The sequence below is a fragment of the Drosophila sulfurigaster genome, chromosome 2R, assembly GCF_023558435.1.
Source record: "Drosophila sulfurigaster albostrigata strain 15112-1811.04 chromosome 2R, ASM2355843v2, whole genome shotgun sequence".
Taxonomy (NCBI): Eukaryota; Metazoa; Arthropoda; class Insecta; order Diptera; family Drosophilidae; genus Drosophila; species Drosophila sulfurigaster.
The window spans coordinates 27,464,228-27,478,972 of NC_084882.1; the positions used below are offsets into that span (position 1 = coordinate 27,464,228).

The 14,745-nt window shown below is 40.0% G+C and overlaps 1 protein-coding gene across 1 annotated transcript in view; it reads left to right on the forward strand.

Annotated features, from left to right (window-relative positions):
- LOC133837258 (cadherin-86C) overlaps positions 1 to 14,745 on the forward strand; it is a 29,147-nt gene that overhangs the window by 5,476 nt on the left and 8,926 nt on the right. Inside the window, 4 exon segments of the mRNA XM_062267944.1 lie at positions 12,387 to 13,174; positions 14,190 to 14,273; positions 14,352 to 14,477; positions 14,593 to 14,742. Of these exon segments, the coding sequence (XP_062123928.1) occupies positions 12,389 to 13,174; positions 14,190 to 14,273; positions 14,352 to 14,477; positions 14,593 to 14,742 (1,146 nt within the window). The 5' untranslated portion in view covers positions 12,387 to 12,388.

The window sequence follows — 14,745 nt, forward strand, 5'->3', positions numbered from 1 at the left end:
AAACGTAATCTCTTCAAATAAGCAGGAATCCAGGAAATAATCAACGATCACAAGAGCTTTAACTGCATTGCTTCTGATAGAATTCAAAAAAATGCGAGCTTAGTGTCAGACAAACTCTTATACAAATACGAGTATAAGAGATTAGCGAAAGCAAAGTAATTAACTAAAAATTAATAGAAAAGATATTCAAAGAAGCATATTACATATTCTACAAAAATCCTTCCAAACTTTATTCACTTACCATTTGCTCAGATTGTCCGTTTGCGAAATTGTCTTAAGGTTGAACGGTCAAACGAAGAGAACAGAATGTTTACAACTGGCTGGCGAATGCTGCACTCGATTATACAAAGAGCGCCGGCGAACGGCATTTAAAGAGAGCACAGAAACCGGCTTCCAGTAAGTGGATGTGCTTGTCTCTCTATCTGTATGTGTGTACGTTCTCTCTGCCGATGGAGGTTCGGCTTAAGTGGCGCTCGACGGTCGACGGTCGGAGCTCAACGATCGGCGATCGCTCAGCTGCAGCTTTGGCGTCGTCTTTATGCTCGATTTACTTCCAGTACCATTTCAACAACGTCGCGCAGCACAACAATCTGATCGAAGTCGGGCACAAACACGACAAACGCCAAACACAAACAAAACAGATACTTGTGCATGTGTGTGTGTGAGAGAGTGTGGTGTATATTTAATGCATAACAAAACAGGCTCGGTACCTGCGAAGTAATTTAATCCGGAGGTGTGCGCTGTGCGAGATTACTTAAGCATTTATGTATATATAGATATTTATGTAAAAAAGGCGATTTTAGATTTGAATATATGAATATAAATCGTTGTCTGTGTCACACAAATGAAAGTGAATACTATTCAAATAACTGCTGCACACACAAAATGTGTTCGATAAATATTTGCGAAATGCAAAACTATAACAAACCGAACCTAAATGGTTGTTAACGACAGCGATATTTCCTGTTGTCATGTGCGTCGTCACAAAAAGATATTGATATCGCGGCGCTCACCGAAAACAAAAACCTTAGAAAGAACTGCGAGACCTGAGAGTGTGGTCCCAAGTGATGTGACCGACTCTAATCCGATTTGTTTGATCTGACAACAAGGTCGACTGAAGTTCGCTGAACCGGTAAACAGGCAGGCAGGCTACCTGAGACGCTTGAGGATTGCACAAGAATTGAATATACATAAATAAATCATACGAGTGGTTTATCCAAAGTCAAGTTTATGTGAAACTTTCAAATAATCAGAGCAAGTTTAGCTTCCTTGGTGGTTTTATGCATTTGACTGTAAGAAAAAGAAGACCACAAAAGAAACTGAATGGTTTTTTATCTCAAAAAATGCCGGAAACTTGATACTAAACGACAAAGGATGTTACAGAATGCCAAGGCAAGGGCACACCTGATCTGCTTTTGGATTTCTACATATTTAGCACATTTTTTACGCCTCAAAGGTACTTACCATAAACATTCTTTTTATTATTTGCTCTACTTGATCCACATTTTTTTATTTTGTGTTTATGACTCGTATGCATAATTTGTACAAACCATTAAACAAACTGGTGGCCAGAGGGCCAAGACCGCCTGGGATACAAATCCGGCACCATATTGCTTCAGCTTCCTTAATGACACGATCAATTAGCCACCTCTTGCCCAAGAGGTAGCAAAGGGTAGTCAATGGAATTCGTTTTTTTTTTTTAATAACAGATTGAAGTATGTGAGAAACTTGTAGTAGTTGGGGAAAGGGCTTGAGTATCCAGTTACGAAAAGGGAAAGATTGCTTTTCTCTTTTATCTTTTATGATATAGAACAAATTTTCACATGAAACAATTCATGTAGATTGTAATCAAATACTTCTGTCTGCTATTGTGAAGGAATTCAATTAAATTTGAAGAATGAAAAGTGGAATTGTTCATAAAGAATTTCGCGCAATCATTCGCAAACGATTCTTTAAACAATCAAAATCATTGTGCGAACGAAATATTTTTTTTTATTACTGTTTTTTTGCTTAGATTTTGATTGAAGAGAGTTAGATAAACCGAGTATTTAAAAGTCTATTATTGAATCCCACAAACACTCCATGAAAAATATAATTTCGTCAATGGTTATTTAATTGGGTAATTTCACGTAAATGAGCTGTGATTTTTTTGATGAAAGCATTGAGTAAACGAACCGTTTGAAAGTCTATATTTAAGTATTTTAGCTGTGGAAACCCACACACATGGCAAAAAAAAAGAAAAAGAAAAAATTATACACCGATAGCGCCATATGGCAGTTGAAAGTTAAAATTACCGAGTTGATCTATGTAGGTTATGCAACGGCGCTTAGAGACGATGGATATATACTAAAACCTGATAGGCGGCTGGACAAGCAGCAAAGCAAAGCTGCAAATAAAATAAATAAAATAACTAAGCTAACTACTGCAAATAACTGAGTGTGTGTGTGTGTGCATCGAGTTAAAGTAAACAAAAACAACTCGAAATCGACCTTGTCTGACCCACTTTAGACGGCGCAGTGCCAAAACTGACAGCTGTGCGGCATTTTACAATTTATGTACGACGACGAAAAAAAAAAGTTACAAAGTTGCTGCGAGTAGTGCGAGTATTTATACAATTGTTGCCGAGTATTTCTCTATTACTCCTCAACGAGTATTTTTGTGGCAACAGCCAGGCAGCCAGCATATGCGTGTTGCGAGTGTTGCAAAAATATTTTGTTATTTTATTTTGTTTTGCTTTTGCCTTTGCTTTGGTTGCCAAAGTGAACAGAGCACCAAGTAAGTCCAAGTCCAAGACCAGGCCTGGGACCGTCGCGTTGCGTTGCGTCGCGTCGCCTAAGTAGTCAACAACCGTTTCCAACGCACCGGTAACAAAAACAACAACAACGACAACAATCATAACAACTACAAGAGTAGCTATAGCATGCCACTAGTGCGGCAGCCTTTCTTGTTGAGAGCGCCTCATTTATAAAATTCGAAACGCCGCAGAGGGGTGCAATCACTTCACTTCACTCCACTCCACTCCAGTCGACGCGAGTCGAACTCGATAATGATTTATGCAACACTCGGAATCAAATACGATCTAAGAAACAAATTTGTTGTCATAAGCAAAAGATAAGCCCCAAAGGTGTTCACTCACATTTAGCTGGCCAACAACACTCTTAAACTCTAGCATCGGAGGCGATAACTTATTTATTAATCGATGTATATACTACTGTCTCGGATGGAGGCTAATGGCTGACCAGTTTTCTGAGAATGAATGGGGGCTACCGTCTAATAGGGCTAATTATGCTACTGCATGAATAGTTTGTAGTCACTATTTCGATCGCCACTTGTAGATAAACAATGCCTCTAGACTTCGACATCGACTTCTACTTCTACTTCTTCTGCACTGCGACTCAGAATCTCAGCTTCTACTTGAACTTAATTAAAAAGCAGGATTGCTGCGCACGTTCGTTGCCTAAGTCTTCTGTTTTGTGTGCCGTGTAAGAAAATGGAACAAACGCGAACGCATGTAATGGAAACTCGTTCGGCCTTTAGGCATTTATACTCTGACTATTGCTTAACCGTTTTGTTTTTTTTTTGTGGTCGTAAAAGTGTCGTTCAACTGAACGTTGAAAATTAAAATTTCGAGTACGAACAAGCAGAGGCTAAATGAAGAACAATAACAGCGCAAAACTCACATCAAGACAATCATTAATGCCTGACGCCCACAATGTTGTTGACGTCGCCATCGCCATAGCTGTTGTTTGTCGCTGTTGCTGTCGTGGTCGAGATCGTCATCATCGTCGCCACTTTGGCAATATGGCTAAAAGGCAGTCCAAGCAGCCCAGCTTAGACATGGTAAAACTCAGCGCGTCGCATTCGCTCTGCCTGTGACTTTGGGTCTGGCTCCAAAACTGCGACTGCGTCTCCAACTCCGGCATCGGCTTTGACTTCGACTTCGACTTTGGCATCGGCGGCGTCGTCGGCTGAAGTGGAAATAAATTATTACGTTATTGAGGAGAGTAATTGCGACAGACAGACGCAGCGGCGAACCCTTAACCATGGCTGCAAATAGATTTTGCACAGCACTGAAAAGTCCGTCCAGCATACCTCCGCTCCCCTCCTCGTCCCCGCTTCGGGTCTTGAATGCTCACTTATGCCGCCTATGCATTCATCAGTCACACTCTTTGTTCGCTGCGTCCGTTCCATTCCGTTCCTTTTCTTCCCCCGCAATTGGCAATTTGCGAAACAGAAAACGCGCTTTTCATGTTATTGTTATTGTTATAGACCTTCCTCTATATACTCTCGAATATATATGTAAAAATATATAAGTTGGGTTTAACCGGCATTGCCCGTGCATACAAATGAACTTCCGCCCACACGGCTGGAATAACTAAATCACTTTTATTATTTTTCTTGCACAAATATTGCAGCTTTCCTTTAGTTGCAAAACTTTCTACACAAACGTACAACAAATTTATTGTTTAATTTGCATTTGCTGTCAATCGCATATAAATGCCATTTTCAATACATTTTTCCCATCAAGCAAATAAAACATATATCAAGAGAGCATTCCTTCTACCCATCAATGCAGCAGTTAATGTGTACGTCAAAATTCTTGATGTTATCTGTAAGGCAATCACATGCAAGTCACCACTTGAAGTTTTGAACGATAGAATACGCATCATAATGTAACTGGTCTTAGCTTGTTGGCCGATGTCATTTTTTAATTAAGCACATAAATTAAAGAGCCTCAGCCTTGGCTTTTCAACTCAGATCTAAGACTCCTGGGTCTAAGTCGCTAGTCTTTGCATTTTAGTGCATTTCCTTAAAGATAAAAGCACACATAAATTAAGCCAATTATTTTCATGCTTGCAATAACCATGCCAAGACCTGATACCAATAAAGTCGAGATTCAATTTGAGTACTCGGCCTCTGGCCATTGCGTCTCTGTTAACATGGCCAAATGCTGCTGCCCGCTGGCTATGAGTCTATGAATACACACACACACACACACACACATACACATGCGGCATATCCAGCTGGCTCGCTGCTCACTACTCACTTTTGGCCAGGTCCCCAGCACCAGGCAAAGCTGGGACGCATCGTCATTGCCGTTGGCAGTCCCACGCACATTTTTATAACGCTCCTCGTCGTCGTCGTCGACGTAGTTGTTGTTGTTTGTGCCATGTCGTTGTTGCTGTAGTTGTTGTTGTTATTGCGTTCATTTGTGAGGCTTTTATTTACATTTTTATTTTTGCTGCATTTCATTAAAACTCGGCGGTCTGCAGCCCATTACGTATGCCACCTCCGATGCCAAGCAACGAATCGTAGAACCCAAAAGAACCTCGACAGCAATAGCAACAGCAACAGCAACAGCAACAGCATGATAGACCAAAAAGACAGACAACTCTAAAGCTGGCAGGGGGAGAACACAACACAGCAGACACAACAGTCTCGGTCTCAGTCTCAGTCTCAGAGTCAGGCGATGACGGCGTAGATGTTGAAGTCTGTTAATGCTTATCATGACGGTGATGATGAAGCCGACGTCGGCGGTTGGCACCGCAACTAATCGAGTGACTTTCCTGGCCGCTGGTCCAGCCCCCGTTGAGCTTGGGCTCAGCTTTAGATATTTCAGTTTTTGGGATTTGGTATTGGGGGATTGGGGATTGGGTATTGGAAGTCCAGCGTGAAGATCTTGTGCATTGTTGTTTGTGCTCTTCATTTACAATCGACTGTAAATTGCAGGCCAAGCCAACAGCCAAAGCAACTGCACTGAAAAACATTGTTAATTATAAATACCGAAGTGCTGCGAACCGCATCGACTTCTTGTATATAGAAAGAGAAAGAAAGAAAAAGAAAAATGAAAATTATTTTATCTGCCTCCACTTCGATTCGGGATTACCAATCTGTGGGAGCTGCCCAGCCCAGCTGCATCATCATGAAAAGCCAACTATTAATATACGAGTGTGCATCGCTGGGCAGCATACAACATTGTATGCCACTTTATAAAGTGCATTTTTATTGGTATCAAGTTCACAACGCGAAAAGGGTCGAAGTCCCCCTTTTCATTTAAGCGCAGCGGCACGTGTTCTATGCGTTCTCATAATATATTTCGTTTGAACACTGCTTAAGCGAAGATGCTCATATTTTATGATCACATATTTCATGTTTATTGAAACGGAGCTACTGAAAAGTCGAATAAAAATACTACAGAAGGCGAAAAAGTATTGAATACTAAAATAACTAACCAAAATACTGCAGAAAGCGAATAAATTGTTAGAAAAAATACTAAATACTGAAAAAGATAAAATACTACAATACTATATACTGAAAAATAATACTATAGAAGACAAAACATTCTGAACATACTAAAATAAAAATATTGCAGAAAACGAATAAATTCTGAGAAAAATATTAAATACTACAAGCGACGAAAACATTTTGGAAAAATACTAAATACAAAAAATATTTTTAAAATACTGTATATGGCGAATTCTTGGTAAAAATACTAAATACTATAAAAATATACTATTACAGAAGACTAATAAATTCTGCAAAATACTACAAAAAATACTGCAGAAGATGAACAAATTCAGAAAAAAAGCAGAAATACTGAATAAGATGCTTATTAAAATACTACAAAAGTCGAATCAAATGAAGTTATTTATTCTGTTCTACTCATTCTGAAATGATTTGAATTGCTATACAAATAATTACTTCATTTGGCAAATTTAAATTAAAAGTATGTGAAATAACCAATTCATTACAAATTCTCGACAATTTTGCGTGAGTGCATTTGACATTTGCATGCGAAAACACTTGAAATTAAACGCAAATTAGCTCTGCACATACCCTGTAAAATATACAACAATACTCGTAAACACAAATTCGAATAGTAGCTGAGTTGTCTGACAAATAGAATACATTATCGGTATCATATATCCAGGGCGGATGAACACCCGCTGGGAACGCTTAGCATAAACGCTAGGGACACCGAATAAATTGTGAGGAAATAACATAAACTCTTTTATTTTCTTGTATTTTTTGAGTACAACACGCGAATGCATAAACACTTCATATTTATAATGGAATTGGGGTACCTTCGATCGGTTTGGCTAGCTACAGGGTAACTCTTGGCCAGAAAGCATTCTAACTTAACTTGTTTATGCGCCCATTTAGAGCGCAAAAAGGCGCACCCAAAACACACCCGCAGCTGCGGCAATAAAATGTTCATATACGAGTATGTGTGTGTATACATAAATATGCAGATATATACAAACAGACACATATAGTAGTAGACAGTCACAGATACAGATACAAAGCTGCCCAGACGCACTGAAAGTCGGATAGTCGAAAAAATACAAATAAAATAGCAACAAATGCAAAAGACGGACAGCGCCCAACAATCCCCTGCAATACTTAGTTGGCGCAGTGAAGGCAGGAAAAGCACAGACAGGCATCTAGCAATGGCTGAAGGACGGTCATATCACGGGACCGAGAGAGGCATGCACCCAAAAGGGGAGACGGGGGAGAGGGGCAGCCAAGTACGAGTGCGGCTCCAAATAAAAGTTGATTACGAGTCTGCATCGCTAGCTGACTGCCTCGCTTGCTTACCTGGCTGCAAGGCATAGAGCCGAGCCGAGCTGAGTTGAGCTGAGCTGAGCTGAGCCCGACTGAACTGAGCTGCGCTGACTGGCTGCCTGGTCCATTGTCGTGAAGCAGATTAGTTTGCCATCGGGTTCAACTTTATTTGCAACACAAATTTTCATTCTAGTTGAAATGCAGGCAATAGCTAGCCAGTTGCCTGTTGCCAGTTGCCTGTTGCCAGTTGGGTAAGTTGGCAAAAAAAAAAGAAAAACACAGCCCCAAAAAGAGACAAAAGTTGCACGTCTCACGAATGCTGTGGCTGCAACAGCAACCGCGGCTGCTGCTGCTGCTGCATTTTCCGCATGCAGCAAACAGCGACCGCGAAGTCAGCCCAAAAATTGAACAACGCCCAAAATCTTGTTTTGCTTCAGACTGAACTCACGATTTTTTGGCGCGGCGAGACCAGACTGCTGCAAACTATAAGCAACAAGGAAGGACATTAATCGTATCTCTGGCACAGGGGCCACACGATCGGGTCGAACTCTAAATACCCTTCACCCATGTGTGACGAATGCAGCGAACATGCCAAAAGCAAAGATTAGCCCAACTATAAACTGATTTATAATTTAGCAAAAGTCGTGCTTAGATTAAAGTTTAGAACGAAAGTGATTACAAAAGATAAGCATTTAGTAAAACTAAGATTTGAAAGCAAATCTTAGTAGGCGATAAATAAAATTCTTATTATCTAAACAGTTTTAGCGATAAACTCTGTGATATTAAGTATACGATCTTGTTAGAACATTGTCTAACATTAATTTAGCCCAAGCTGTGCTGTCTAAGAAATATCAAAAGTCACTTTGCTAATGTGCTAAGCAGAAAGAACCCTTCATCAAAGTCGAACATTTATTTATACAAGCGCCTTAATTAATTCCATTCTATTCTAGAGTATCTAGCCAGCTCTTAAGTATATTTTACAGCTAGCACATTTTGTTTTATAGATCCGCGTTGTTTAGGTTCGCCAAGGCTATTGCAGTAATTAGCCTAACAAGTCTATTTTGATTTTGAAGTTACAAAACAATATGCTAATTAAGCCACTCAACTCCAGTGGGAATAATTATTAGCTAAACGACAAAATGCAACTAAAGAAAGATAGAGAAGACTGTATATACATATGTGGTATATCATTGAGGTCTCCATCTGCTAATGAATTCACGATGTCAATCAACGAGGCTTTGGGAAAATACAATTTAAGGACTGACCGAAAAAAATCTCAGCACAGTCAACGGATCTCAACAGCGGCAGCATCGCAGCAGCTACTGCACAAGTAGACCACAAAATAGACCGCATCAGATGGCCAAAGCTCGAAGCAGGCAACAGTCTGGTCGTCGTATGTGTGTTAAGAGAAATTTAACCAAATGGCACAAATATTGTGTGCTACAATTGTTGCGCAATAATGGTGCGGTCTTAAAAACCAGTGAACGCCAGCGCAGACAGGGAGCTGCACTGAACTGGGAACGAGACTGAGACTCCAAACTGCAACTGGGATTGAGACTCACAGGCTGCGGCTGGCGTCTCAGACTCACACACACACACACACAGAAGGAAGGAGAAACACATTCGAACTGCTTCGCATGTATCTAATAGTGGAGCCTGTCTAAGCCAAATGCGGGCAAAACATAATATTGCAACATACTTGGCCGTAAATTCAAACGACGCAGCGCCAATTGCGAGGGTGTGAGGGTGGCTGAGCGGCTGGCTAGAGTTTTGCCTCGGATCACATCGGATTCGATCGCCTTGTCGCTTTGCCTCGCCTCGCCTATAGACGCGACTCCACTCGACTGACATAACTGGTCATTCGCTTTGGAGCGATGCTGTTGCTGTTGCTGTTGCTATTGCTGTGAGCTAGAGCTAGAGCTAAGGACACGATGCAGCTGCGCCAAACTGGAAATATATTCGCAAATGTGCAACTAGCATCTACTGCCTGCCTGCCAGACGGTCGCTGCGAAACCGGATTGCCAATAAGTTCGAGTTCGTTGCATGCAACACACACACTTACACACACACAGATGCAGATGCAGCCACAGCAGCAGTTAGACTTGGCTGTATTCAATTGCCAACGCGCTCGCGTTGAGGGCCAATTGCCTAAGCCAAAAGTCGACAAACCAAAAAATAAAAAAAAATTGCAATTCGCCTGACTTTGACTTCGACTTGGACTTCGACTACTGTGCACAGGGGCGTATTAGCAATAAATACGATAATCATTATAAATCTTCTAGCTCATGTGCCATCCCCCAAAACCATTCTCATACTAACCGGAGGGCCTTCGGAACTATTCCAGTTACGCAACGCCCGAAGACATTTCAGCATAATTAGCATAAAAAGTGTATTACTGTGGAATAAATAATACTACTTGCCATAGCTGTCCCTGACCGTTGGCTGTTTGCTGTTTCTTAGGCCTTCCATCTAACGGGCTCGAAAGGCATTTCATTACCATTGCTAATACCGTTTCATGTCATTTGTCATGTGAACAACTATGTCAACTAACTACAAAGAACTACAGATTAGCAGTAGACTAGAACAAACCCTCCTCTACTTCATTGTATTTGCAACTCGCATAAATATAAATTCGTCATATCTTTGCACTCAGCAATTTGTTGTTGCTGTTGTTGTTGTTGTCTCGGAAACGTTTAAATGCTATTTAAAAAATAATTCCACTTGCGCTACGTTTTGTCAACTTCATGGCCATCTTCTTTACACCGCTGTTTGCCAGCCAAGAATTCACCGCTGCAAAAACTAGATCAACAAAGAAGAACATTTCTCTCTCTGAAATGCGTCTAAAGTACCGCTCGTAATTGTCGCACATGATTCAACGTTTAAGCACAAAAGAACAAAATAAAAAAATGTATTTCGCGTTTAGGCAGACAACAAAATACGTGACCACTTTAATGTTCTCTCCACCAGTTGCGTAAAATGTGTGTGTATTGCTACTCTTTCAGAATTAATGATAGTCCAATCATCAAGTTGGTCAATCGGGTCTTATACATTGCTCGATCGCAACGTAAACTATTCCCCAGCGCAACAAGGTCAATCGATTATGTGAATATCCTCAGATGTCTTTAGTGGCACATTTACAATTACAATTTCAAAATCAAGTTTTCAAGCAAATGCCGAATTACTTTAATATATAATTACCAGCTATTGTCTAGCGTTATCTCTAATTGTAGCGAGCCTACACATCAACAAAGATGAAAAGAAAGCACTCGATCTCGTACTCTCGGTATCTCTTTTGAGTAGCAAATGATCTTCAATGAGTTGCACATTGAATTAGTTTTGCGGTATCCCATTGAGCATTAAAGAAAAGGCATTCAATGTGATCACACATGAATGTTGTTGTTGTTGTTTTTTTTATTTTTGGGTAGTAGAGCACATGCATATGTATTTCGTGGTTGATCCAGCTTACGAAATTCAACAAATTTATGTTGAACTTTGTCCAAATCGATTTGTCTTAGTGACCATGTCGTTTCGTTCATGGTTTCTGTTTCTCTCTCTCGCACAGTGGGACAAATAATGACTGCCATTTAAATAATGCACACATAAGGAAGTCGTTAAGGAATCGTATTTTATTGCAAGTAGAACGAAATGTTTGTCAATATAAATTCAAATGGAATTGCTAAAAATTTGTACTTATTTGCCAAACTAATTAAAACATTTTGAGTGGCAAAAATAAACGAGAAATATTAATGAAGTATTCATTTACTTTCGCTTGCTTTAATTTGACATGTTATATATATATTATTTACATATTTTCTCTACAACTTTCCCACTGTGCTAAGCTGACGTCATGGCCACCGCATTTTTAGTGGGAACAAATTGAATTTATCGGCGATCTCTTAATTACCAATATATTACTGTTCCGAACTAAAACTTAAGCAGTTCGACAAGCGACTTAAATAGGTATTAAAATGTTATACTTTAATTTAGTCGTCGGTCGGGGCTAAATGCGGTTTCGTTGCATCTTTTTTTTTTCATGTTTTTGCTGCTTGCTGTTACGTCGCTGAGAAAATGAAAGTGCAATGTGAGGGGTACGCTTATTAAATATGGGGACAGCACTCCATTTCAAAGCGAAGCGGAGCGCACACAGCATGAAATAGAAAATGAAAAATGAAAACGGAAAACAACAGCAACAACGAACAGCGAATGAAAAATGAAAATTCAAAATGCAGCCGCCAAGGGGAAGCTGAGCAGCTGAGCAAAGCGCGACTCACTTTATTGTGGGTTTTGTGGTTAAAGCGTTGACCAACCCAAACTTCAGCTCCAACTTTAAACTCCAATAGCAACTGCAACAACTTCAGCTGCAACAATCTAGGCGAGGGGGGTAACAACAAGTTTTCATATTTGTCTTAGGTAACAAAAACACAATTATGATTCGGTTAAGTTTTTCGACGACTTGCCTACATGGTTCACAGACGGATAGACTGAAAAGCATTGCTCAACAGTTTAATTAAGTTTAATTTTAAGGCACGGTCATAAACACACTCACACTCATTTTGCACATTGCACATTGCACATTGCAATTGCACATTTGCTTAAATCGAAACTAATTAAATGAATTATATGAGATTACGCTGCATATAACATTTAAAAGATTGAGATCTCTCTCTCTCTCTCTCTCTTTACTTCTCTCAGCTGCCTTGCAAGGTCAATAATGAGTGCGATTATTGTGCAGTTTATTCATCTACGTGATGTTTTCTTCTCGCATACATTTGTAATACTTAAATACAATACTATATATCTGCTCTGGTCTTTAATTGCAGCAATGGCTTCCAGCAGTAGCAGCAGCAGCAACAGCAACAGCAGCAGCAACAACAATTTCCGCAGCAAAAGTCACAACCTAACACATGTGCCGCAATGCCGCCTGAGAACCGGCAATGGCTCAACGACCACGACTTTGGATGCAAGTTGTGAGCGAGGCCAGAAGGAATGCTACTATTATCAACCACCTACCTCCCAGCACCAGCATCAGCTTCAGTTACAGGAACAGCAGCAGCAACAGCAGCAGCCTCTGCAACAGCAACAACAGCAACAGAAACAACAACAACCACATCGACATCAGTGTTGGCCAAGTTTGCAGTTTGGCCGATGGCTGAGCGCAATGACCGCCTATCGATTGCTGACAATCAGCCTCCTAATTGGAATTCTGTGTCTACATCACGTTCACGGTGTGGATCCCAAATTCGACCCATCCACGCGCATGCGGCTCGTACTTGTGCCGGCAGACGCACAGGTCGGCTCTGTAATCTATAGATTGCGTGCAACTGACGAGGAGTTCGACTATCCACTGACCTTTGAGTTTATGGGCGATGCATCGTCATCCACCGTCAAGGTGGAATCGCTTCCATGCACCAAGTACAATTCGGTCTGTCAGGCAAATGTTGTGCTCCAGCGTCGCCTCGAGCCCGGCCGCTACTATGACTTCCAGGTCTCAGTGAAGGACACAAATGGTGGCATAGCCACGCAATTGTGTTCAATTACGGCAACCAATTTCACAACACCCCATGACCTCATCTTTCCACACAAGCCTGGCATCATTATGATACCCGAGGTGAGTACAGAATGCCTTCCAATGCTAGCTAATCCATCCGAAAAAGAATCCAAGCAAAAAATAAATACCATACTCTCTGCACAAGGGAAATAGAATTGCTTAGGCACGCTCACGGTTTTCGCTTGGTATGCGCTTTAAGAATACTTAAATACCGATCGAAATCAATATAATCATAATATGCTATGATAGGTTCTACTCGATACAACATCTGACCCGACTCTTAGTTAATAGACACCAAGATCTAATCATAATAAGATAGCATTTGATGGACAATCAGTTTGACCCGGCGCATAGTTAATGCAAACGTATGTGTAATAAAATTGCTCAGCTCAATGATTGCAATCATAATTCGATTTAATTTGATGTTAAAGAAAAGGCCGTCGAAGTGAACTAAACTTGATTAGAATTATTTAGATAAAATATCTTGATACTCCGAACTAATCGAAATAAATATGCAATCATTTTAAGATTGAGTTTGGGTAAGCAAAGATTAATTTTGTAATTAGAAAACTTTATTGAGATCAATCTAAAATAAACGTATTTAAAATGTGTTTTGAATACCAAGAAAGGTGAACAGATTATTTGGCATTTGCTACAGAAACAGATTAGTTTAAAATATGTAAAACCTTAAGACGAAAGATTAAAACGTGATTGCGTCAATTCTAAGAAAAATATATTTAAAAAATAATTATAGAAATAACTATAACTTAACTTAAAGGCCTTATTCGCTCTGGTTCATCTCATTGCAATATTTATATTTTATATTACTTCCTTTTGAATCTCTTGACTTGCGACATTTTCCTGAAGCCTCTAAACAAAAGAAAAAACATATTTTGAAAAATATTTATTCAACTTACTTTGACTTACTTTGAAGCATGTCACTAAATACAACATATTACATAACTATTGATTTGTTTCATTGGAATTTCTTGACCCACGCAATGCTTCCTAAATTAAACTAATTTCAGCAAAAGTTTAACCTTGACAAACATTTTCGTTTCATGACTTTTTCAAGGATGCAAAGCGAGGCACCGAACTCGACTATGTAATCGCACGCAAGAATCCGCTTTATCAAAAACCAGTCTACCTCGAGCTATGGGTAAGTATTATTACACGATTATAATAATTTTACTTGCTAACATGTACAATTAAAAATATGCTATATATTTATTTGCAGGGTTCTCCTTTATTTGCCATAAGACAAAAGATCATATCGGCGGAGACGACAGAAGGCACTGTGTTCCTCTTGGGTCCTTTGGATTTTGAGAAACAAGCCATGTACCACATAACAATACTGGCTAATGTACGTCTATGTCTATAACTGGTTGCATTTGAATAGTCGTGATGTGTAATGCGAAATGTTTCGACTTCTTCTTCTTTTTCTTCTCGTTGTTGTTGTTGTTCGTCGTAAACTTTAGGATGCATATGCCGAACCTGGACAGGATGGCCGCAATATTGCTGGCATGGAAATTGTTGTCATTGTCCAAGATGTACAAGATCAACCGCCGGTCTTCACACTGGCCCCACCGGTTACAAAGCTGCCACCCGGTATACTGCCCGGCGACAAAGTA